A 24,387-nucleotide genomic window follows, 5' to 3' on the forward strand; every position below is an offset into this window, starting at 1 on the left:
TGCTGATATATCTTTCAGGGTCCTAAAGAGCACTACACACCCAAATCGGGTAGATATGGTACTTGCCATATGATGTTCATCTGCAGGGGTGTTGGAGGGGAAGGGATGTCAGATTCAGGGGGTCCAGCACTTTACAAGGGCCCTTGAAGGTGTAAAGTTATATGTGAAATTGGACAGTGGAGTAGAATTTTTAGGTAGACCCCTGATCTTCTGTACACTTCCCAATACACCTACAGCGTCAAACTGGGACTGAATATGATATCTAGTTGCAAAAACAATTTTAACTAGATATATCATGTGTTACGTTCTGCAGAGATTCAGGCAGCCTCGGGTATGCGCTGCGTCAGAGTGACGCGAGCGACTTTGAGGCTTCTCAAAACACCATGCAGCGAAATGAAAAGGAGAAACTATCAGGTCACTGAAGAGCATCAACATCTGGAATCTTCCGGGACGGGTTTCCTCGAAGTCAGCAAACCGAGAAACCAGACACTGATCAAGAGGCTTCGGAGATCAAGTTGCAAAGCGCCTTTACAATCAATGCGCATTCAAAGCACCAACTAAAATCAACAACATAAGCTTGAAGCTTTTTCAATAAGACAAAAATACAGAATCTGACGCATGAGGTTAAGCCAGCATATTTATAACCATGTTTAGCCGTAAACACATTTATCTTGCTGACCTTAATCTGTGAACTTGCCCTTATATCGTTACAGATTTATTTATACTTTTAAACTAGTCCAAATTTCTCCTTTATGCATCAAACCATCCGTCTTCCAACCTTATCATGCACAACTCACTCACAAAAAAAGGCTCTACTCATTGTATTAGTTTTATTTACCTTATCTTGCAACACACCTTGTCAGTCTTTTTTACAATTTTATATTTTTAATTAGTCTTTAATTAGTCATGCATGTAAGTCAATGCACTTTGATAAACGACTGACACTTTCTAACGTATGCATTCTAAGTCACTAAGACTACAGAACTACATGAAAGTAAACATGTTTAACTCCTCGATGCCACCATGAAACATTAACTCAATGCCATCTAATGCCATTGAACCTGAGACCTGACATTAGGCCACATCCTTCAGATTCACCGAATCACCCCGCAGAAGAATGTTTCTACTGGTGAGGAGATTAGCCTGAGGTCACAAATACGACGCGGTCCACGTATATTTAGACGTCATCTGGGTAATTCATGCAGCAGCAGCAATAACCAGGATGAGAGACACTGTTTGCAAGACCCTTTTATTGGAGGAATAAGTGAGTTTGCCTGCAGGTAAAATCAGCCTCTTTCCTTCATGACTCCGCCCCCCTCGCTTGAAGGGGGCGGGGCATGGCGGACATGCGGGGCCGGCTGCGTTTTTTGTTCTTCTTAAGTTGAACTACGAGAAGGAGGATGGAGGGCGACAGGTCACAATGTGCTCCTGCAGATGCGTGTGCATCTGGGATGGCTACAGGCCCCAGTATCAGGCCAACAGCTCTGCCACTGAAAATCACAAGTTAATTCACAAAGAACTGAAGGTACGAGTGTCGCCGCAGAGCACGATTCGGCTCCAGGGCGGCTCAAAAACTCCACTGAACAAGAGAAAAATCATCATGCATGCCAGAAACAGGACGACATCTGGGTCACATATGGAAGTGAGGGCTGTTGGGGGTTTTCTTTGATTATCTAAACATTGAATACATTATTCACTAGAAACAGTTTATCTAAACACATTTACCCCCTGTCCCACATGGCCTATACTTCCTGCCATTAGTCCAGTCGGAAATATGACCGACTGCAGGCTGGAGAGTTGATTTGGTCCTTCGGAGTGCAGCTCAGTCGTCCTCGCTGCCGCTCACCGAATGCTCCTGAGGAAAAGTGTGAACGGGAAGGTCATGTGACTGCATCACATGACTGCATCACATGACTGCAATAAACAGCAAGCCGGCAATCCATGGGTCAGGTTCCTGTTGTTAAACCGCCTTGCCTTCTTAACAAGGTTGTATATTCACATTCAGTAAGTACATCTGCATGGTATCGCACACAGCCTGTTCCTCCAAACAGTGATTGTGTGTGTGTGCATTTGTGTGAGCGGCTCACCTCCTCCTGCTCCTCCTCGCTGTCGTCATCGCTCACCACCGGCTTAGCGCGGGAGCTGCGCGCTGTCCTGCGACGGCCTTTCCCCCGATCCTGCCCCTTCTCCTTCTTCCCCAGTCTTATCTTCACCCTCACAGACCGAGCTGAGGACCGATTCACACGGACTGACACACGCAAGAAACGCTACGGCTGCTACATATACAGCCACGGAAAAAATTAAGAGACCACAGCACAATTTTATGTTTCGCTGCTGTCCTATCAGTGCACTTCAGACCTGCGCTTAATGTTTCCCATTCCCTTTGAAGGTGACTTGATGCCATTCTGTGATTCATGAGACACTGCTGGTTGACAGTGATCTCTGCCATTAGAGAGTCGCTTCCTCCCTTTACCTGGCTGGTTTTTGGTGTTTCCTGCTTCACTTTGTTCTTGTGCTGCAGAAACTTTGAACCTGGAAGCACCCTGCTGCTCAGTGTAGCCTTCAGCCAGCAGAACCACGATTAAACCAGGATTTAACAATGCAGATTCTTAAAAAAATATGTGAGTGGTCTGATAATTTTTTCCAGAGCTGTACTTCTGAAAAGCTACAATTTATTTATGGGTTTGAGCAGACTGCCCCCTTGTGGCCACCTACCAAAACAACAGGTGTGGCATTTTGCTTGTTAGGGATAACCGCGGGAACACTTACACTCAGACTCGGAGCCATCGTCTACCTCCTCCTCTTCCTCTTCACTGTCATCGCTGTCTGTGTCCTCCTCCTTCTCAATCTTCTGTCGGACGCTGGTGAAGACGGACTGCAGCACTATGGAGTCCTCGTAGATCTGTGGGATTGGTCGCCATGGGAACACAGAGGCAGGAGGCAGCGTGAAGCCCGGCTGGACAGCGGGGTTAAGGGGGGGGGGGGGTGGCGTGCGAGCCTCACCAGGGAGCCCTCCAGGTTGAAGGTCTGCGCGTTCTGGCACAGCAGCATCACGTCTTTCTCCAGGTCGTTGAGGCCACGGTACCGGTGGCTCCGGATCCGCTCCTGCACAAGGACAGCGGGGGCCCCGGTTCATGTGGGCGTGGCACCGGAGTGGGGGGTGGATTCTTAGCGGCAAATGGCCGGCTGTGGGTGGGGGTACCTTGATCTTGCGGAAGTCGACGGGCCGGCGGATGAGCTCGTAGTACTCTGGCAGCTCCTTGCGGGACGGTAGCTGGATGAAGACCTCGCTGAGTTGGCGTCCATTACTGCTGCATGGAATTGAGGGGGAGGGGGATGGGTGTTACTATGGCGTCGTCATAGAAACAGTGAAGAGTGATGCAGATACAGCGCCGTCACGGGCCCACCAATCAGAGGGCCAGAGACCAGTCATCCTATCACTCTGGGGGGGTGGCTAGTTTACATGCTCTATATTCTGAAGGATGCTGCATAAAATGAACCTATTTAGAAAAAAATCTTGTGTAAATATTGTCCCGGCGGCAGACACCATTAGTTCCTCACCTGTCCTTGTACTTGACAACGGCGTCTACGATCTTCCTCATCTTCTTGGTGAGATTCGGGGGGTTGGGTGACCTCTTCTCCACAGGGGGGCGCCCTCGCTTCTTCTGTCGCTTGCTCTCCTCGTCCCAGTCCCGGCTGCGGGTGCCGCTGGAGCCAGGCACGGCGGGGTCGCGGTCCCGCTTGCGCTTGCGGGTGGTCTTTTTGTGACGCACCTCCTCTTCTATCTCCTCCAGCGTGCCCTCCTCGATGGCCTGGGAGGGGGAAGGACAGAGAGGAAAACAGAACCAAACACAGAAATTATACCCATTTGCCGTTTGTGTTGGCAACCCTTTGGGAAAATACCATGTCGTTAGGGGGCCACTGGCATCAAATGTTTAATTATTAAATTCATCATATCTGACGGAGCCTGAGAAGAAAGCCTGGGGGGGGGGGGGGGCAGCCAGTTGACCTTTGACCCTCAGAGGTTTTTTTTTCCTACTTGGGGGTTTTGGTTCCTCTCCTCCCTTGTCATCTGGCTTTCTTTCTTTCGTTTCTTTGTCTTTCCCCTTACCTTATTCTGTAAGCATGGCCAGTCAATCTTTCTTACAAATTTACACTAGCCAAATTTTCTCCTAAATGTATGCAGCTGTCCATCTTCCAGAAAGTCTGTACCGTAATACTTTACGAGGGGGCACAAATAATGTAGTATTATGCTATTATTTATGTATTAATTACATATTAATTAACCACAAACTAAATCTTAGTTACATGCCGATCTCATGTTCGTTCATCATTAATGAGTCACGACGCAAGTTTTACCTCAAGCAGCTACCACATCTGTTAACGACACAAGTGAAGAAAGACACACAGATGTGGCTTGGTGTGACCTCTGACCTTCAGCCACTGCTTCTCGGTGAGCGAGTCGCTGTAGTCCACCTCCTTGCGCTGGCGGGAGCCGCGGCCGAACATCTTCTCCTCCTCCTCCTCGCAGGTGAGCCGCTCCACCTCGGCATCGTCCTTCATGATCCAGGTGGGCAGCTCGTCCTCCTCCATGAGGCGCGGCTTGCGCTTGGGGTTCCGCGCCTCCTCCCGGCGCCGGTCCAGGTCCATGCGCTGGCGGCGGAGGGGAGGACAAGGAGAAGGAGGGAGCGGGGAAGAGAGAGAAAGGGAGTGCGAGAATATGAAGGAGAAAGAAGAAGGGAAGACGACGGGAGAGGATTTCACGTAGGATGAATGAGGCTTTAAGGCAGCTCGACGGGTAGCGATACTGTCTCACAACAGGGTTGTGGGTTTTAGTCCCACCGCTGCTCTGTGTGTGGAGTTTGCACGATCTCCCCCCCCCCCATGTCCTGTAGGTGTTCTGTTTTTCTCCCACAGTCCAAAGACATGCATTCAGGCTTAAATCACTGTTCCCCAACCCAGTCTGCAAGGACCAACAGACAGTCCACATTTTTGCTCCCTCCCAGCTCTCAGCCAATCAAGATCACTGAACACCTGGTACCGGTGTGTTTGAAGCTGGAAGGGAGCAAAAATGTGGAGTGTCTGGGGGTCCCTGAGAATCGTGCTAAAAAAGTCTGAGCTAAATAGTGTCTCCGAACTGCCCGTAGACTGAGTGTGTCTGATAGACTGAGATTCTCTCCAGGGTGAACCTGACCTCTTCATTCCCTAATTTCATGTGATATCCTCCACCTGCTATACAGCTCACAGCTGTATCTGCTGACCAGTGCGAGAGCAGTGAACCACTGACCATGAAGTGGTCAAACTCCTCCTCGCTCCTGGCAATCATCTGATTGACAGTCTCATCGTCAGGAACCTCGTCCTCCTCCTGCCAGGAGAGAGGGTGGGAGGAGGGTGGGGTTAGCCTCAAGGAAGACGGGGGGGCGGGCGGATGACAGGCCGTACCCTGACCTGAACAGTCTGCCTAGAGATGCATGGTATAAGATGGCTGGCTTTCTGTCACTCATCTATGGTTATTATTCAAAATAATGATGAAAATGGCATATTACAGGTCAGCTGTAAAGCCAGAGTGAAGGACACATTAGGAGAAGCTATGGAATGAACAAGGGGATAATGAAGAACACTGATTATGTTTGGCCCATGGGAATTTAACTTTCACAAAAATGTTCTGAGGGTAGAAAGAAAAATGACTGGCTCAGAGAGATAACCAATCAGATTGTAGAGGAGGTGGGTCCAAACAACTAGACGAGGCGGGATCAACCAAGCAGATGTCTTGGTCCCGCCTCCTCTAGTTGTTTGGACCCACCTCCTCTACAATCTGATTGGTTATCTCTCTGAGCCAGTCATTTTTCCTTCTGCCCTCAGAACATGTCTGCGAGCTTATGGTCCACAAAGTAAAAAAGCGTGGGAGTAGGAAAGAGGAAGAACTGACCTGCTGAAAACAAATAGCGGGAAAGAGAGAAAGAGAGAGCGGGGGGAGGGGAGAGGCAGGTGGTGGAGTGATGCAGACTGGAGTGGATAGGCTGAGGGGGAGGTCAGAGCCAGGCCCGCCCCATTACTGCGCTGCCGCCCCTCCCCCTCCCTTGAGCCCCAACCTCGTCCTGCTCCTCATGCTCCAGGATGGCTTGCAGGAAGGCACGGCGCTCATGGCTGGAGGACTTCTGGTCAAACATGCCAGCTTGGATGACCTTCTGGTCCACGTTGAGCTTGTACTTGGCCGCAGCCAGGATCTTCTCCTCCACGCTGTTGACGGTGCAGAGGCGGAGGACCCGCACCTCGTTCAGCTGCCCGATGCGGTGGGCGCGGTCCTGGGCCTGCAGGTCCTGAGATGGACGTCCAGACATTATACCGGGGGTCAGGGTTGTCATTGGGAAAAGAGGCTGTATGGGAAACTCAGCAATAGTGGTGACAAGTGGGGGGACGCAGAGGGAGTGGGACGAGATGAATGAGAGGAACTGCACAACACCATTCCCATGGCAAGAGGAGAGCAGAGTCACGGTTAAAAGTGGCAATTAACAGTACAGGTCCAGAAAGTACAAATCCAGACCAGGTTTTTGCTTCAACCAACCAGCTGAATATCATGAGTCATATTCACCGAGTTTTCAACAGGTTGGTAGAAACAAAATCTTGGACTGGATTTTCACTTTATGAACCTGAAATTTCCACCTCTGGTTTTAAGTACTTGTATCTCTGGGACACAAGGGTGCATTTTAATTTACATTTATTTATTTAACCTAAAGAGATGTACAATTAGGAAATCAGGGTCAGACAGCTTCTCGAGCATTTTGGATTAAGAGTCTCGCTCAAGGACCCAACAGTGATGTGATCATTTTGCCAGCCATGGGATATGAACCAGCGACCTTCTGCTGCTGGGCATGGAGTCCTAACCCACAAAGCCACACACTGCTGGCTGTTCCTTAAAGGGGAATGAAGGCCACACCGTACCTGGTGGGGGTTCCAGTCGCTGTCGAAGATGACTACAGTGTCAGCCGACTGCAGGTTGAGGCCCAGACCGCCGGCTCGTGTGCTCAGGAGGAAGATGAAGTACTGGGAGGCCGGGTCGTTGAAGGTCTTCAGCAGCATGCCACGGTCCTCAGCTTTGGTGGTGCCTGTGGGTGCAGGAGCGCGACCCTCTCAACAGCAGGAGGACCCGGGTGCCTAAAGGGCCTGTTTCATAACCTGACAGCTTCTCCATCTCTCTCAGTGTCTTTGTTCAGGGGACATACTGAGTTACATATGATCTACAGTATGTCATGTCTTCAGACATTGATGTCTGCATTGCAGTAATGCAGTGTTTCCAAACCTGGTTACTGGATGAGCTAATAGGGTCACATTTTATAGGAAGTGATTATTTAATTTACTCATGGCAGCCTCGGTGAGGAGCGCAAATGTGGACTGTCTGGCAGGGAGCTGGGAGGGAGCAAAACGTGGGCCGACTAGGACCGGGCTGGGAAACACTGGTGTATGATATTTAAGCTGTTTGAGTATCTCCAGAAATAATATAGAACCTTTCTAAACTGTTAAATGAATAATTTTAGATTTTAAACATTTAATGGAATAGTAAAAAAAATTAACATTTTAACAACTGGGGGAAAGAGGACTATCCTTCAAATTCGCAATACGAGTCATCAGTGAAATAATATCCTCATCTTGATAATAGAGAGCAGCTTTGTTTCAGTTCTAGAAGTTACATTGTCACATTTTGATGTGTGCAGGGTACAGCGTGATCTACAAACAAATGAACGGAAAGATGCGATGATCATTCTGTGAATGCGTATCGTCACGCGGTCTGATCAGTCCTGCCTCTGTGACCCTCGGCTCTCTGGTAAAACAGACGCGTAGGTGGATTTCCTTGGTGAGTGTCAGGTGGCCCAACCTTGAACCCGGTCATGTGGGGGCAGCGTGTTAAGCCAACTCGACCCGACACATAAAAAATCCCCGGAAAACTGCCAAGTGACGTATGCGGCAGACACTGTTTATGTCGTCCCCTGATTAACGAAGCTGCTATGTTTTGACAATCTTGAGTATGTGACTGATGCTACAGTATTTATGGTAATGTGTAGGGACACCATTAACCTCTGTAGGTGCTACCAAATAAGAGCATGAAATTGGAATCTGTCCACCAAATCCTTGTGACCATCCAGTGGTCACCTTATCCTGCTCTACATCAGCCCTTTCCAGAAACATCCTTGAGAAACTAATGACTTTGTACGCAAGACATCTCAAAGGTCTCCCAAAAGGAAAGATGGATTCCATAAAAATTTAACGTTATACCACCATTCCCTGTCCCACAGGGTCCATCCAAGAGCATCTCCTCCCTCCCTCCCTCACCATCCAAGCGCAAGTACTTGAAGTTGCGGTAGGCGAAGTAGTCTTCCATGATGGTCATGAGCGAGGTCATCTGGCAGAAGAGCAGCACCTTGTGTCCGGTGGCTCGCAGCTTGGGCAAGATGCGGTCCAGAACCTCGAACTTGCCCGAGGCGCGGTACAGGTCCGCCCTGCAGCGGGAGGAAGGAAGAGGGTCAAGCATCGATTAACCAGGAGATAGCTGCAGTCCCAGGCCAAATCCAGCACAACATCTCAGAAGACACCTACCCCTGGACTATCCCACCAGTGAATCCTAGGTGCTCAGAGAAGGATTCCTGAAAGAATAAGCAACAGTGATGGTTGAACCTTTAGGGAATGGCAATGGTCACAACTGACTGATCCTTGTGAAAACTAATTCAATTCAATTCAATTCAATTCAATTCAATTCAATTCAGCACTCAGTCACCCCTAGGCACTTTACATGAGTTTGTTTTGATGCAACATCATTATGACAGAATACTACAAAAATCAGGAAAAGAAAAGACAAAGAAATGAAAAACAGCTGGATGAAAACAGAGGACAGGAACCAAAAACTCCCAAGTAGGGTGAAAAAAAGATCTCTTGGTGTCCAAGCATGCTCAGAGGGTTTGTCAATGCCTTGGCTCAAGTTGTCTATACTAGTAGACTTGTTGTGGCTGAAAACTGGATTAGAAGGTTATCTCTGCACCAGTGCTGGGCAAACACTTTACCTCGATCTGCTGGAACATGTATGGGTGGTTGCAGATCTTCCTCAGCTGCATGATGGTGTTCATCAGGGTCTTCGTCCCGCCTTTGCCCTGAATGACACAAACGCAAATAAGTGGGGCAACCCCACACTGTGGGCGGCAGAAAGGTGCGGCAGCGGAGTCTTACCCTACCTCACGTGTCCTCACCTTCTTGTCCTTCTCGGAGCCGTCGGTAAGCAGGACCCCCTTGGCCTGCATGTGGCGGTAGAGCACTCGCTGCAGGGCTGACATGTCGCACTTAATCACATACTCAACCTGCGACAGATGGGAGGTATCATCACCCACACAAAGCTGCAGGGCTCTGTGATCTGTCAGTGGGATGCTACATGCAAGGTGGGTATGGCCTCACTTTCTCAGGCAGCTGCGCCTCCACCTCCTTCTTCAGCCGGCGGAGCAAGAACGGCCTGAGCACCTTGTGAAGACGGCGAATGATCAGGATGGTCTCCTCCTCGTTCAAATCCACCTGGTGGGTGGGGGAGGCATCAAAGTGAGTCAGGAGCTCATCACATGTCTTTGAGGGACAGAATTATCAGAGCTGGGAAGGTAGCTGCTCTAGTAGGACACCAATCAAAACATCTCAACAGGAGAACTGCGGGGGAGGGGGGGGGGGTGCTGGATAACTTGTTGGATGTAAGGTAGTCTGTGCTAAATGTAAGGGAACGAAGATCAAGTCTATTTAGCCAAGATGTCCTTAAATCCAACAAGTTATTCTGGGAAGCAAGATATGCTCTGTGGAACACCCCCCTGCTTTGTTTCCTAGGCAACCTGAATGAACAGTATTACCTCTATTAAATGGGCACGTGACATTTTGAGGCAGCCTGGTACCTTCTCTCCAGTCATGGCGAAGGGCGCGTTGAACCACTGCTCGAAGGTGCTACAGCTCTTGAAGATGGTCGGCAGAAGGAAGTTCAGCAGCGCCCAGAGCTCGGGAAGCTTGTTCTGCAACGGTGTGCCGGTGAGCAACACGCGGCGCGGCGCCAGGTAGTGTGTGTTCAGCACCTGCGTCAGCTTGCAGTGGTGGTTCTTCATGCGGTGGCCCTCATCCACGATCATGTACTTCCAGCGGATCTGAAAGGAAGGCCTATCAGCTCTCGACTGAGCTACAACATTTCATTTAATTTCTCACATGCACCGATGGTGACTTTTTAGCAGAGGTGGAAAGTTTAGGTCCAGAAGGTCCAAATCCAGACCATGATTTTGTTTCAACCAACCTGTGATTGTAACTCTTTATACTCAACTGGCTGGTTAAAACAAAATTTTGGTCTGGATTTGGACTTTCTGGACCTAAACTTTCCACCCCTGGTTTTTTTTTTTAAACAGTTTTTGAAAACCAGTGGTCTGACTCTTGCATGTCTGTTTCTGTGTCCGTATGTGTGTAGATACATGTGAGGCACACACAATTATATGTGAGTGGCGTGTCCATGTACAGGAAACACGCTAACTCTTTGTGTTTGCATGAGTGTTACATAGTTGGTTTTAAAATGAACAAATAAAAATGCAGTAGGGGGCGCTGTTTGGAATCAGATACTGTACCACAATAAACAATCTAGAGTAGAGGAGACACCTTGGCCAGCACTTGCTTGTCCTTGATGATGTATTCGTAGGTGGTGAGCAGCACATTGAACTTGCCACTGCGCAGCTGTGGCACAAAGGCCCGCCGGGCAGCCGGAGAGCCCTGGACCAAAAGGAGGAGAGAGCTTTGCTGCCAGAGTCCCTTTCCTGTTGGCTATATCACTGTCCGTCATGCGACGTGTGATATTTGACTTACTGCCATAGTAGGGCAGTCGAATGTTAGGCTGCATGCTCACCTTGTAAGAGACTTTCACCACAGATGGTGCCCATTTATCAAACTCATATACCCAGTTAGAGAGAGTCCTGTTGGGGGAAAAAAAGTGAGCCGTCAACCTACACTATGTGTTTTTAGTGACCCCGAGTGGTGATAAGGCGGTACTGCGCATACAATCACAATAGAGATCTTCCAAAAAGTACTTGGTTATTTGGCAGTAGTGCCCGCACAACGTGATACAATAAAAACCTTATTCTATACAATAATTCCAGCAAGTCAAAAGTCACAATAAAACCATTTTGAGTGTTGAATATATTTAAGTGCAACTTGGAAATTGTCAAAGACGCAGTTTCACCGTTGTATCGTTCAGCATGTTGAAAGTGGTTGCTGTAGTAGTTATCCATCCATGATTAAAAAATGCTTAGCCTTGCAGGATGACGCATACGACAGACACACTTGTTAACAAAGTGCCTACTGTTAAACAGATGCCCCCCCCCCCCGGGTCTAGCACTCACGAGAGCGGCACGATGATGAGAAAGGGCCCGTTTATGCGCTTGTATTCCATCAGGTGGGTGATGAGTGCAATGGTCTGGATGGTCTTTCCCAGCCCCATCTCGTCTGCTAGGATGCCGTTCAGGTTGTTGTTGTACAGAGATACCAGCCACTCCAGGCCCTTGACCTGGGGACGGTGGGTGAGGGCGAAAAGTCTGGAATTTGACGCCTTTGTCCAATTTTTTGAACAGTGGTCACCTGAAGGGGGCAGTGTGGCGCACAGGGTGCATACCTGGTACTGCTTCAGCTGCCCGTTGACCAATAGGGAGGACTGGCGATCCACCCTCTCCGTGACGGCATGGGCCACGGCGTAGTAGGACTGCAGGCCGCGGGCGAAGGCGGCACTACCGTACTCATCGTCCACGTCCTGCTTGGCGTGACTGGCGGAGCAGGGAAGAAAGGGTTAATGCACCATCGCTGCCCAGGATCAGGCAACAAATCAGACCTGGTGTTTACACAAGCATTTGTAGGCCCTGTTTCATACAGTAACCTTTCACCTGCCGTCCTATCCTCTCTCTGCCAATCAGCTAGAACCATTGGTGCCAACTCACCATTGGCAACTCACGGTTTGCCCCTGTACCCCATAATACTATCTCATGGCTGTGAGCTACGCACCTCATCAGGGGACCAAACCAAACAAAAACAAGACTATGATGTATTGCACTCATCTAGGTCGGCGACTTTAACCATCTCCGGCCCCCATCCCCAAACCCCCCACACCCCCCACACCCCCCCACACCTAGGCTGACATGCATGCAGAACGATCCCTCCAAGATCTCCAGGAGGACAGCATCACTGTTTACGCTGCCATGTCTAAGTTATGCACTGGAAGTAAAACACCAGTGGGCTTAAACCTTCACCACTGTGAAGCGTGAGCAGAGGAAAAGGAGGGACTGTGCGTGTCGAGAAACGACTCGTACTCGATGATGTGACGGACGTCCACCTCCGAGACGTCCTCGCTGTCCGGGTCGGGGATCTTCTTCTTCTCGTCTACGCTGGTTTGGAATGGCTGGGGCTGATCCTCGTCCTCTTCCTGGGGAAGGAGGGGGGGGGGGGGGGGGCAGTGAGACGGTGGGAGGAAATGAACCTGAATAACTGTGGGACTCTAAGAGCTTCTCATTCTCAGGCGTCATAGTCTGTTTGGTTATAATCACGCTCCAATCACCCTTTTATTTACATGCAAATAAGAAACAAACCATTTCATCAGCTATTGGGCAAAATTTAACACCACTGAGGTTGATGTAAAATCATATTTATGACCTAAAAATATGAATTCTTAAAGCTGAAGTGTAGTATTTTACAGTATGTATCGAACGACAGCCTGTCTCCCTGTTTCTTAGTATGACTCAGAGCTATCAAATGTCTAATGATTACACTGGTATATAGGCTGAACACACAGTTAAGGATCAAACAGGAAGGTGAAAAGCGGAAATGGTCTTGTGCTCCTGACAAAGAGGGACAGTGCACCTCTTCCTCCTCTGAGCCACTGTCCTCGCTGTCTGATCTTGGGGCCACTTCGTACCTGGAGGTGGGCGTGGAGAGGATATGAGAGTAGGTCCATGCAAAAGGATGCCAAAATATGACAATTCAACTCCCCCGCAACCACTGTGACATCACAACGTTAACCTATTGCCTCATTGGTTTCCTTGGAGACAGGACAGTCAACGTGGGGTAGCACTGTTAGCGGCTCAGTCCCACCTTCAACAGCAGGATTCACAGCACTGGTTCCACCTGAATTATACACTGTTTTTTATTAGCCAATGAGGTTTGACTCCAGGTTCTGCCAGTGTTCCAGCAGCATACTGATGAGTCTGAATTTGAAGATACATTCTGCCTTCTCCGTTACCAGACTTGAGTCCACATGGGTACACACTGAATTTTTATTATTTTTCTGCTGCTGTGAAACAAGTGTCTGCTTCCTTTTGCTGCAGAGGATATAGTCCTATCCTTCGCAGCTGCAATTGGTTATTTTAATCTTGGAGCCATCTTTTTTACGATTTGGCACCACAACAATGTATTCAGTCATGTGAGTGAATCATGTGTTGAACAGCTGCTCCAACTAAAGAATGGTAAAGCTATCACTGAGTCAAAGTGCCCATCTACAGCGGACATGATGCCTTGTCGGTAACACTTTACTTAAAGCAGTCATCATAATGCATTAGAGTCCTTCATAATGCGTTATAATGCATTCATATAGAATTATAAAGATGGCTATAACTCAGGGGTGCCCAACTCCAGTCCTGGGGGGCCAGAGCCCTGCACATTTTTGGGTTTCCCCTCATTTAACACACCTGATTCAACTCGTGCTAATTACCACACAGCTCTTGAGCTGAATCATTTATGGTGGAACAGGGAAAGAACTAAGCTATACAGGGCTCCGGCCCCCCAGGACTGTAGTTGGGCACCCCTGCTATAACTGTTTATAAAAAGCCATAACACATTATAGTTATGTTAAGCTCTCATCTATAATGCAGTATAGGTATTATAATGGTCAGTATGAGACATTATAATGCATTTTGAAGGTATTTATAGTGCTTTACAGATGAGAGCTTCATAGAGCACTGATAATGCATAAAAACATGGCTATAATGCATTATGCCTTTTTATAAATACAGCTGTTTTTATAATATTTTATAAATGCATTATATGATATATAAATGCATATGACCCAACTTCACTGAAAAGTCAGCTTTACTATATATATATGTGAATTAAAATCTCGTAAAAGCTGCAGGACTTTTTATTGATTTTTCAGTGCCGACCACCAGGGGGCGAAAGCTCACTCACCCAGGGTTCATCTCAAGCCAGGCCTCCAGCTGGCCGGCTTTGGGGGCGTCCACCCCGGTCAGGATCTTGCCACTGTCCACGTGAATGACCTTGACAGGCAGATCACTCATCTGGCTGGTCTCGTCTAGAGGCTGCAGGAAAAAAAACCTTTTTAGCCGACAGCCAGAGGCGAATCTGAAAACAGATCCAATATGCACATGCGAAATAATGAAGTCATCAGGACTTGGGTTGAGTGTTCTGCCCCATATTTTCCCCTTCACAATGAGGTCGACATGCCTTGAACAGGGGTTGTTGTTGTTCTGTTGTCCTATCATACACTTCCTTTCCTTTTACCATGTTAATCTTTCTGTTAACTGTGCTTTGTGAGTGCTGTCCTGTAAGCATGCCGGAGTGCAGGCAGTCCGGCCACCCTCACCTCTCCATCTGGCCCCAAGGCAGGGGTCTGGCCCTCGGCGTTCTCCAGCTTCTGCTGAGAGGGACGGCAGATCAACACAAAAACTCTGTCTACAGCACCATGAGTAACACAGGGACCAAATCACACACTGCTGCCCATGGCCATAGACCTCACAGCTCTGTGACCAGAGCTGCATCCTGATTGGACTTCAGCACAGCATGGAGCATTGTGGGTAAATGACCTGCCCCTACCTTTTTCTTCTTCTTCTTCTTCTTCTCCTTGAGGGCCTGGACTGCCTTGTGTGCCCGTACCAGCTCAGTAAGGTTGGCCACATACTCGTCTGTCTGTTGCAGCAGGTAGGCGAGCCTCTTGTCCTTCTTCTGGTCGATCAGCTTCCGGTAGCCTTCCTCATCCTCGGCCTGGGGGGGGAGGGGGGGCAGGTTGTAATGGTGCTGGCCGTACTCACCAGGACTGCCCATTCACCTTCCCTGTATCCTCACCATCAGCCTCCGCATCCTCTCCTTCTCGATGCGCTCGTTCTCCTTCTTCTGTTCACGCTCCGTGTTGGCGTGGTAGGTGGCTACGGCCTTGGTCAGCTTCTGGATCTTTCCTGTGATGGACCGGTGGTACTCCTTGAAGTCCTTGGCGTGCTGGAGAATGCTGTTAAGATACTCCTTTGAATAAAAGGAGAGACAACAGGCATTTAAATAGAGGCATTCGAAAGGCTGATCTAGCCTCCAGCGGGTACCTGCAGTCAGGCAGCCGCTATTTACCCCCGAACAGCCTTCATGTACCTGGTGTTTCTGCCGGCGCTTGCGCTCCTGCTCGATCTTCTGCTGCTTCTCCAGCTTCTCGGTGATGCGGGCCTCTCTCAGCGACTGCCGCTTGCTGCGCTTGTAGGCCTTGGCATCGAGGGACGTCTCCAGCGCCGTGTCTCGCCGCATGCACACCACCACCTCCTGACGCAGCTGCAGCGTCGCAGCACCGAGCCGTCAGTCCATTACAAACTTTACAGAACTTACATTTTCCTAAGTGTCGCTGCGGTTCACTGGGTGGCAGTGTTGCCATGGGAGCTGCTGGAGATTTTGGGCCCCATGAAAGCACATCATATTGCCCCCCCCCCCACCCCGAACCCAGATCAATCTAATTATGTTCCAGAGTTTTAGGGCCCCTGAGTAACTGTGCATGTGTCGAGTTTATATGATCTCCCAATCTTGCGTGGTCTTCTTCTAGATATGCCAGTTGTGTGAGTGAGCACGTATCCTGCTACGTACTAACATGCCATCCAGGGTGTGCCCCAGCTTTGTGCCCCATTCTGTCTGGGATAGGTTCCACCCCCCCAAACTAGGAGAAGCTGTAAGTAATTCTATGATTAGTACTAACATTACTCGTTTTACTGGTAGTATGAGTACTGATGCCGATGCCATTGTAGCCGCTGTTCCAACCTCACCTGCCTCTGGAAGTTCAGCAGCCGTAACGCCTTAAGCTCAATGTTAGCTTTGGTTCTCAGGTCCCCGGCCAGTGAACCGGGCAGGTTCTCGAGCTCCTGGATGCGGTGTGCGATTCGAGCCTGGAGTCTGGTGGGTACAAGGTGCAGAGGGTGAGCCATCACACTCCTCAGAGGCTGGGGGCTTAAGCACCGTAGGAATTGGCCTGTGCAGCTCCCAGCGGTATCAAGCGATACCCATAACCTCTGACCCTCGACCCCTGCGACCTCCGTCCAGCATCACCTATACTCGCGCTCCTGCAGGACCTCCACCGGGTCCAGGCCGCAGGGCTTCTGGATTGGCGTGATTCGGTTCTGCTTCTGATGCAGCGGTACCATGGAGGCGGGCTGGGCAGGCTGCCCGGGGGACTGGGTCTGAGGCGGCATGACCGGGGAGGCCGCAGGGGGCACCGAAGGGGGTGCAGGAGAAGGATGGCCCGACGGCTGCGGGGGGATCAGCTTCTGGGGGGCACTAGAGGGCGCTGCCGCGTTCACCACTGGCCCTTCAGAAGGAAGATGAGAGACGAGCGTCACCTTTACAGGGAAGCAGCTCCTTTCTCTTTTCCTGGTTTCAAAATTCAAATTAAGAGTCACACCAATTTATGATTCAGCTCGGTGCATAATGAACATGGACTTTTATAACAAACAGGTTTGAATCAGACATAAAATACCGTCTCTGACAATAGGAGCCCATTACCTCCACACACATTATGCTTCTCATATGATAAAAAATAATGATTACTGAAGGTCATGTGCCTCTGACTACATGTTACCCAGGAAGGGCACTTCACTCGAACCCTTGGCAGGACGCATCCAGGAATAATAAAAGTGTAAACAGGGCAGAACTGGTGTTTCAGTTCTGCTGTCACCTTCGGGCCACGTTTTCGGGGGGGCATTGGGGGGCTGTCCCTGCATTCCAGGTGGAACTCCAGAGGGTCCTGGGGGGGGCATGTTGGGGCCTCCCATTCCTGTGGGAGAAGGTTCCAGAACATACTTTGACGTTTGGTATAGTGTTTCTAAAACATAAATACTTCCGCATAAATAGACAGACAATAGACTCCAAGGTTGGGGGTTTGAATCGTGCCCCCATGGAATTAGCAAAATTCCTCCCACCATCCAATTAATTTGTAAATTAGTAATTGGTCATTCATAATTACCCGTGGTGCGTATCTGCATATGTGTCCTGTAATAGGCTGGAACTCCTGCCACGTGCATTATGGTGCCTGGGTAAACCCCAGCACATCTGTAACCCTGTCTAGAATAAGCAGTCAAAATATGGATAAACTGGTCCCTCACTGCTGGCCCATAAGCTACCTTCTCAGTACACCCTCTCTGGTAGCCTGGTATGTTAGGCTCCATCCATCTTCTAATCGCTCACCCAGTACAGAGTGATGGGTGGCCCAGAGCCTATGTTATACAGCACGGGGAATAAGGGTGACATGGACGCCAGACGGAATGCCGGTCACACACAATAAAACACAGGACACATTCAGAGACACCAGCGGATGGAGTGGCATGCCTTTGGACTGCAGGAGCAAAAGAACAGGAAACACAACACAATGAGAAAAATGGTCCCCACAATGTCAGCACAGGTTTTTATGACATTGTGGGGACACACATACACACAGAGGGGGCAAGATTCGAACCTCCAACCGTAAAGGGGTGAGGCCGCAGTGCTACTGGCTGGTGCCACCAGTTCAATATATGGGGTCACTAATTATGTTAGGTAAAAGGATGCATGTTGAGCATTAGTGAGCATTAATGGCAGCAGAGCCCGGTGCCGGGCTGCTCTGCCAGCCAGCGATCTCTCTCACCGTGGGATCTGCCGTAGCCAGAGGCGTTGGGCCCGGCGCCCGCCCCGGGGCCAGATCCGAGAGCAGACGGCGGGCTGGACACCGGCAGCTGCTGAATCCCGGTCATGGGCCTCTTGCCCTGCACTGCCATCTGCAGGTGGTCCGGCAGGGGCTGCCCACGCGCCAGCATCTTGTAAGCCATGATCTGGGCCCGCAGTTGGTGCAGCTGGTTCTGGTTGAACGGCGTGGGCCCGCTGGCGCCGCTGGTGCCGCCAGGGGTGGAGCATTCACCCGGCTGGACCGTGCTCCGGTTCTGCTGGCCCACGGGCTGGGGGTCTCCACTGTCCAGGGCAACCTGGCCCCCCGAGGGCATGAGGGGAGCAGAGGGGGGCCCGGTGGCAGGGGCAGGGCTGGGAGCGTGCTCAGAACCCCCCAGAGGAGAGGGGTAGCCTGGGGGAAGAGGGTGGGAGGGGCAGATGAGGCAGGATGCAAACGGGATCAGGGTTGAGCCGGCCATCTGGCATACGGACCGTTCTCCCGGGGGCCCGACGGGAACGCAGGCCGGCAAAATTTACCATGGGGAACCTCCACCTCTGGATGGCAAAGCGGCGTACCTCTTGGCAAAATTCATCATTGGGCAAACACCCCCCCCCCCCAGCTTTGAAAACTTTACCATGGGGCCAAGGGCGTAATTTTGTCTCCACCCATCACAGGGGAAACATGATTATTGGGGGGATTGTATTAGCTGGTTTGATTTATTGGGGGGGGGCTACAACCCCCCCATCCCCCCCATAATTTACGCCCATGCATGGGGCCGTGGGGGACCCAAAAGTTGAGGGCTGATTTTCAATCCCAGTCCAGCTCTGGAGGGGACGGTAGCACAAAGCGTTTGGGAGATACGCAGAGTGACGTGAATCGACATCATTTCCTGTGCATCAACACGCTGAGACGTGTGTATCGATTCTGCCATCTTTCCACCACCACGCCAAGGAGGAAGGAGGCCATGCGGGGACAGGTCAGCTCAGTCCTGCTTTTTCCCTTTACTAATCAGGAACCTGAACTGGGAAGGAGGTGCGGCTACAGAGATAAAAATAAAATCCTGAACCAGGGCAACTACGAGGTAAACTTACAGATGCAATAAATGTAAATCAAAAACATGACGGCCACCAGGCAACTATCTACATAACAGGGCATTATATAATCCAGTGTCTCTCAAACTGGTCCTTGGGGACCACAAGACAGTCCAGCTCCCTCCCAGTCCGGTAGCAAAAATGTGGACCGTCTGAGGGCCGAGATGAGAACCTGTCCTACAAACCATTGTATAAAACTGCACTAACAATGTCAACACAATGAAATGGACAAACACCAGCTGAAATGAGAAGATGTAGCTAAAAACAATTGGAAATTATTGATTTCTTTTTCATTTCAGAGTAAACACACAATTATAAGAGCTGCATATTGCAAACAAAAATTGACTGTTAAAAGCTAAAAAGCTGTATTATCATACACATCAAAATCTGACAGACACAGAACCTCAGGCATGAACTGTGTTGCCAGCGGACATCAGGCCAGGTTGAAATCTGATCACTCCTCCCCCAGACACTCTCATTGTTTTCCTTGTTCCGCAGACGGCTGGAACGGAAAGCTGAGTGGGTCACTTTAGACCAGTGTTTCCCAACCCAGTTCTCAGGGACCCCAGACAGTCCACAGTTTTGCTCCCTCCCAGCTTCCTGACATTGAGAGTTAATATGTGGTCTGTCTGGGGGTCCCTGAGAACTGGGTTGGGAAATACTGCTTTAGACAATAGGCTGCCAAGAATATATCAAATAATCGTTTAATAATCAATCTGACCCTATTGGCTCATCCTGTAAAACACCTTCATTTTGTGTCCAGGCTGGAGCACAACTGCTGGGCCCAGTAACTGGGTACCTTGGGAATGCTGGTCCATGGGGCTGGGAGGCGGGGCCATCCCACTGTGAGTCCCAGGTCGCATCGTCATCCCCTTCATCTGCCCAAAACGAGGGTCGTCCGCTGTGCTCTTCTCATGCATGCCCTCCATGGGCTGAGGAGAAACGCAGGTCTCAGAAACACAAAGGCAAAAAGCTCCTAAAATGCTTCCATCCATCCATCCATCCATCCATCCATCCATCATCAACCATCACTTATCCAGTTCGGCATTCCAGCATGCCCTCTGCTTATCCCAGGAAACTCAGGGAATGTGACACCCTGTACTGTGGTACACACACCCACATGTGATATTATAACACGGGGTGGCAATCCCGATCCTGGAGGGCCGGTACTCAGCAGGTCTTCCATCCTACCTGGTCTCTGATGAGCCACACCTGACCTCAGGCAGATAGTAACTCATCAGGTAGGATAGAAAACCTGCTGGATATCGGCACTGCAGGATCAGGACTGCCACCCCTGTAGGATCAGGACTGCCACCCCAGTTATAGATTATGGACACTGCTCAGAGGTACCGATTGATAGTGAAACACACGTGACCTACACAGAGCCAGGGATGGGATTCGAACCTCCAACCCGAAGGCATGTGGCATGGTCAGTATATCACTGCCATTTAAAGTAAATAGTTTTATTAATCATTCACGTTTTTAACAGGTAGTTGCTAGATGATATGGGAGCAGATGGGAGAAGCAGCACATGCTTCTGGTCCGGGGGGGCCGCCGGGGGGCCAGGGATCCCAGCCACTCACTTTGTGCAGCTGGTGCATGTTCTCCTGAGAATATCCGGAGGCCACCAGGGGGGGGTGCGGGTGCCCCGAGGACGGCGGTCCTGGGCTGGGGCCCATCATGCTGTGGGCAGGGCCAGGGGACGGTCCGGGACCTGGTGATGGGCCTGGCCGGGGGGTGCCCCCCATCGGGGGGTCTGGGGTGGACATCGCTCAGCTGATCCCAGTAGCAAAAAGCAAGACACCAGCAGCAGGTGGCGTCCTGCAAGGTGGGAGAAGAGAACGGCCGCATTTCAGGATGTATCTCTACACCTTCGTTCTCTGCCTGACATAGATGAGTGGCTACTGAGCACGACCCTGACTGAGCGAACTCTGAACCGCCAGATGCGGAAGATCCCAGGGATACAGCTCATGTATTTTAAAGAGATTTGATTAGTTACATTATGTCGTTTTGGGAATAAAAACATTCTCTTAAAGAAAACAAGGCATAAGAAAACAGACTGAAAAAAATATATTCCATCCATCCATCTTCCCACTGCTTTTCTTGATCTGTGGGGGCCAGGAGTCTATCCCAGACAGCAAAGGCCATCAGGCTCAGGTACACCCTGGACGGGACAGGACGCCCGTCTATCACAGGGCACACACACACATACCCTTAATCATGCATTACAGACATTTCAGAGATGCCAGTTAACCTATTGTAGGAGCAAACCAGAGTATCTAGAGGAAGCGCTCACAATGCAGGCTGGACCTTCAAACTCCAAACACAAGACAGTGGTGTGAATCAACCCCTCCTCCCACTCCATGGAGGTGTGAGGCAACACAGAGTCACTCACTATTAAAACAACACAGTATTAAAGTATCATGTTCGTACGAGTAGCGTACTAGCGTATGTTGCACATCAGCTATAAAATAACACCTCAGACCTTTAATGTTGAAAATTAGACAGATTATTGACATAGAGGTAATTAGCTTCCTCTTGCCCTAATTAGTATGAGCAGATTGATGTTTGTATGTATGGAGAATGACCCACTGCCACCACTACGGCCATAAAAATGCAGTGTCCCTCTTTTGTGCTCGAGCAGCAGAGCGAGTTAAAAACCGAATGCACAAGCGGGGAAATCTCAAGTGCACAGAATGGCTGCCATTTTGTTTTTCAGTTCTCACAGGGACTTTATTGCACTGTGACAAGAGTGGCATACAGCATGGGGAGACGACGATAATCGCTGGGCCATTTCATGTGTTAAAAAAGGAGGGGGGGGGGATGAATAAGCAAGAATCAGAAAATCCCTTCTGGAGTGAAAATGTTGTGTGACTGGCCAGTGACACACAGCTGTAAAGTAATCAGAGCTAAACCACTACCACATACGACCCATAACTCAGTTAACAGAGAAGGTAACATAACATTTATTATTGTAATTTATAAAGATATAGAGCTGTGTACCTTGTGTACTAGGATTCAAATAATTTTATTACCCATGCATTTACTACTATAACTGGACGCTTGGTCAATATGCACAAAACTACCATGCTAATTTTCATCGGGAAATATAAAAACACAGGACAGAGCTGAGATTTTCTGCATTATCTGACTTGCTGTTTATACATCGTCACCCAGGTAACGCTGCCGCGAAATGCTTTAGGATGACTTGCTAGCAAAATGCGTTAAACTGTATTAAGTTGGTTTGATCGATTGGTTGGTTGATTTATTGAGTAATTAGAAACACAGCCGGCATGTACACATATCACTGCATAACCATGTTAAATTCAGATCCCAGTCAAAAGATGAGAGAACGCGATAATAATAAATAATAATAAGCAATTACTATATGCAGCTACTGGCTGCATTAGTTACCAACGCATATTACCATGACACGATTCTAACCTGTAGATCCAAGACGGGCATCACAAAGAGTCTTAACCGCAGGATTGCAAATCAAGAAGGAATAGTTTTACATCAGCATCCATGGCCAAAAATGTAAATCAATGTACGTCGTCCCTCGTTCATAGGAACTGACTGATCATACAGAAATATTCAATAAATATTTATTTTACGTTGGATGATTACAGACGGGGTTAAACCCGTTATATTGTAACCAAAAAAATCAGTTATGTAGGTATTTATTTCAGCTGAGATGCACATTGAATGCTTCTGTTAATATTAAACTTCACGATCACCTCGATCAGCGTCAAATCCTAATCTATGTTACTATCTATATATAGTTCACAAGTATTGGATTAATGACGTCGGTTTCTTAGAGAATTTGATAAAGCTACTCCAATTTTAATAACTGCTCTTCTTTTAACAAATACTGAACCATTTCAAAAGCACCTGACTAATCCACAGCAGATGATTGATTTTTAAATTTTATCATTATGGTCATGTTGGCTTATTATAATGCATACAAGATATTTAAAGAAAACCTGAACGTTACAAAATCGATATCTGTACTGCGTACCAAAAAAGCCGCATATTTCCGTGCGCAAAACGAAGCACGAATTAAGTTGATTAATCCGATCCGATCAGTTTCTTGTCACTGTTTTTCACTCAAAGCAAATCCCCGAAATGCATTCATTCATTCTGCCTTGCAGCCCTTTACGGCAGCGCCGCAGTGAGCTTCTTGTTTGTAGGCTGATCTAAAAACAATAATACCAAGATGTGCAATCGACACATCTGGACACACCTGGAAAACCGTTTAGGAAGAAAATACGCATAGCCAGGGTACATCCGAAGGGGGAAATGAAGCGTGCTGACGGCTGGCTCAGACTGACTTACCGGCCGTAAATACACGCCTGGTCAGTACCTAGCTATCGCCGCCTTGTTTTCTTTTACTAGTCGATGTGGGCAGCTCTCCTCTGCTTTTCATTCCCCTTTCTCCTTTCACTGCAGGCTGGGAAACTGCCTTGCCGCACCTTTGACAACTCTAGCGCCCCCTCCCCATTTTTAAGTCCCCCTTTTTTCCCCCCTCGAACAAAAAGGCACCGTCTGAGCAGGAGCAGCGCAGGCTCAGTTGAAACAGTACTGCAGGGAAGAATGCAATGCATGGGACAGACCAAATGCGAGAGTGGGGGATGGGTATCTCGGCACATACAGCTGTCAGCGCACCCTATATGATCGGCCGCTAACGGAAACCGCGAGCGCGAGTGAGATTTGGATCACCGGGCGCCCGGACTGCCAGCGTCCCTTTAATCGTCACAATAAAGAACAGGCAATAATGCAGTGCAGCTACAGTGAAACATCCAGAAGCTGGGGATTCCGGGTGGGGGATGGGGTCGATTGAAACTAAAATTTTACGTCACTTACATCTTTTGGCATTCTGCCTTAGCGAATGGAGACAGACTCCAATTTGTATTTGATATGGAATGTACCAAATTCTAAGTGTCCCCCCTGAGACTGCTGCTATCATGACCTTGGAGGGGGGGGGGGCAGGGTAGTATCACTGTGACATCTGGATAAATTGCACGTATTGTTCTCGCCTTACAATTGTTTACAGAAAGCAACTGAACCCTGACTCAAGCGAGTTTGTCTACTTACATGACAACAGTTGTAATATGTGTTCAGAGAAGTCCTGAATTGGTGAGCACCATATCTCTGATGGAAGGCATACAAAGATGATAAACGTGATCGAAGTTATCCACTGGGTCAAGCTGAGCCTATTCCAGAAAACCTGTTCGGGATGCTACTCCATTGCGGGGCCCATAGAGGTCTCAATTTATCTAAGCGCAGGCTTTAGGACTGCAGGAGCAAGCGAAGACCAAAGGCTGCTCAGCGTTGGGTGTGGGAGCCAACGGGTTTGCCTATTAAGAAAAA

General features: G+C 49.2%; 1 protein-coding gene across 5 annotated transcripts; it reads right to left on the reverse strand.

Moving 5' to 3' along the window:
• Positions 1–811: 811 nt before the first annotated feature.
• smarca4b (SWI/SNF related BAF chromatin remodeling complex subunit ATPase 4b) lies at positions 812–23,644 on the reverse strand. Of its 5 annotated transcripts, none has more exons than XM_023792015.2 (34): positions 23,353–23,644; positions 20,601–20,838; positions 19,817–19,949; positions 17,909–18,337; positions 16,964–17,062; positions 16,339–16,597; positions 16,059–16,185; positions 15,403–15,576; positions 15,109–15,282; positions 14,860–15,027; positions 14,630–14,680; positions 14,215–14,345; positions 12,895–12,949; positions 12,348–12,460; positions 11,660–11,807; positions 11,391–11,554; positions 10,898–10,964; positions 10,654–10,764; positions 9,915–10,157; positions 9,439–9,552; positions 9,237–9,344; positions 9,054–9,140; positions 8,593–8,639; positions 8,329–8,495; positions 6,943–7,106; positions 6,093–6,320; positions 5,288–5,365; positions 4,435–4,653; positions 3,562–3,812; positions 3,203–3,308; positions 3,004–3,105; positions 2,770–2,902; positions 2,088–2,227; positions 812–1,855 (listed from the first exon to the last, which is right to left on the reverse strand). In XM_023792015.2, the coding sequence occupies exons 2-34, from the start codon at positions 20,784–20,786 to the stop codon at positions 1,823–1,825; spliced, it is 4,809 nt and encodes a 1,602-aa protein (XP_023647783.1). In that variant the 5' UTR covers positions 20,787–20,838; positions 23,353–23,644; the 3' UTR covers positions 812–1,822. The 5 variants fall into 5 exon arrangements, with proteins under 5 accessions (XP_023647783.1, XP_023647780.1, XP_023647781.1 ...); XM_023792012.2 differs by having other exon boundaries at positions 3,203–3,311; positions 23,353–23,643; XM_023792013.2 differs by having other exon boundaries at positions 14,630–14,683; positions 23,353–23,643.
• Positions 23,645–24,387: the final 743 nt, after the last annotated feature.

This window comes from Paramormyrops kingsleyae, chromosome 5, assembly GCF_048594095.1.
Source record: "Paramormyrops kingsleyae isolate MSU_618 chromosome 5, PKINGS_0.4, whole genome shotgun sequence".
NCBI lineage: Eukaryota > Metazoa > Chordata > Actinopteri > Osteoglossiformes > Mormyridae > Paramormyrops > Paramormyrops kingsleyae.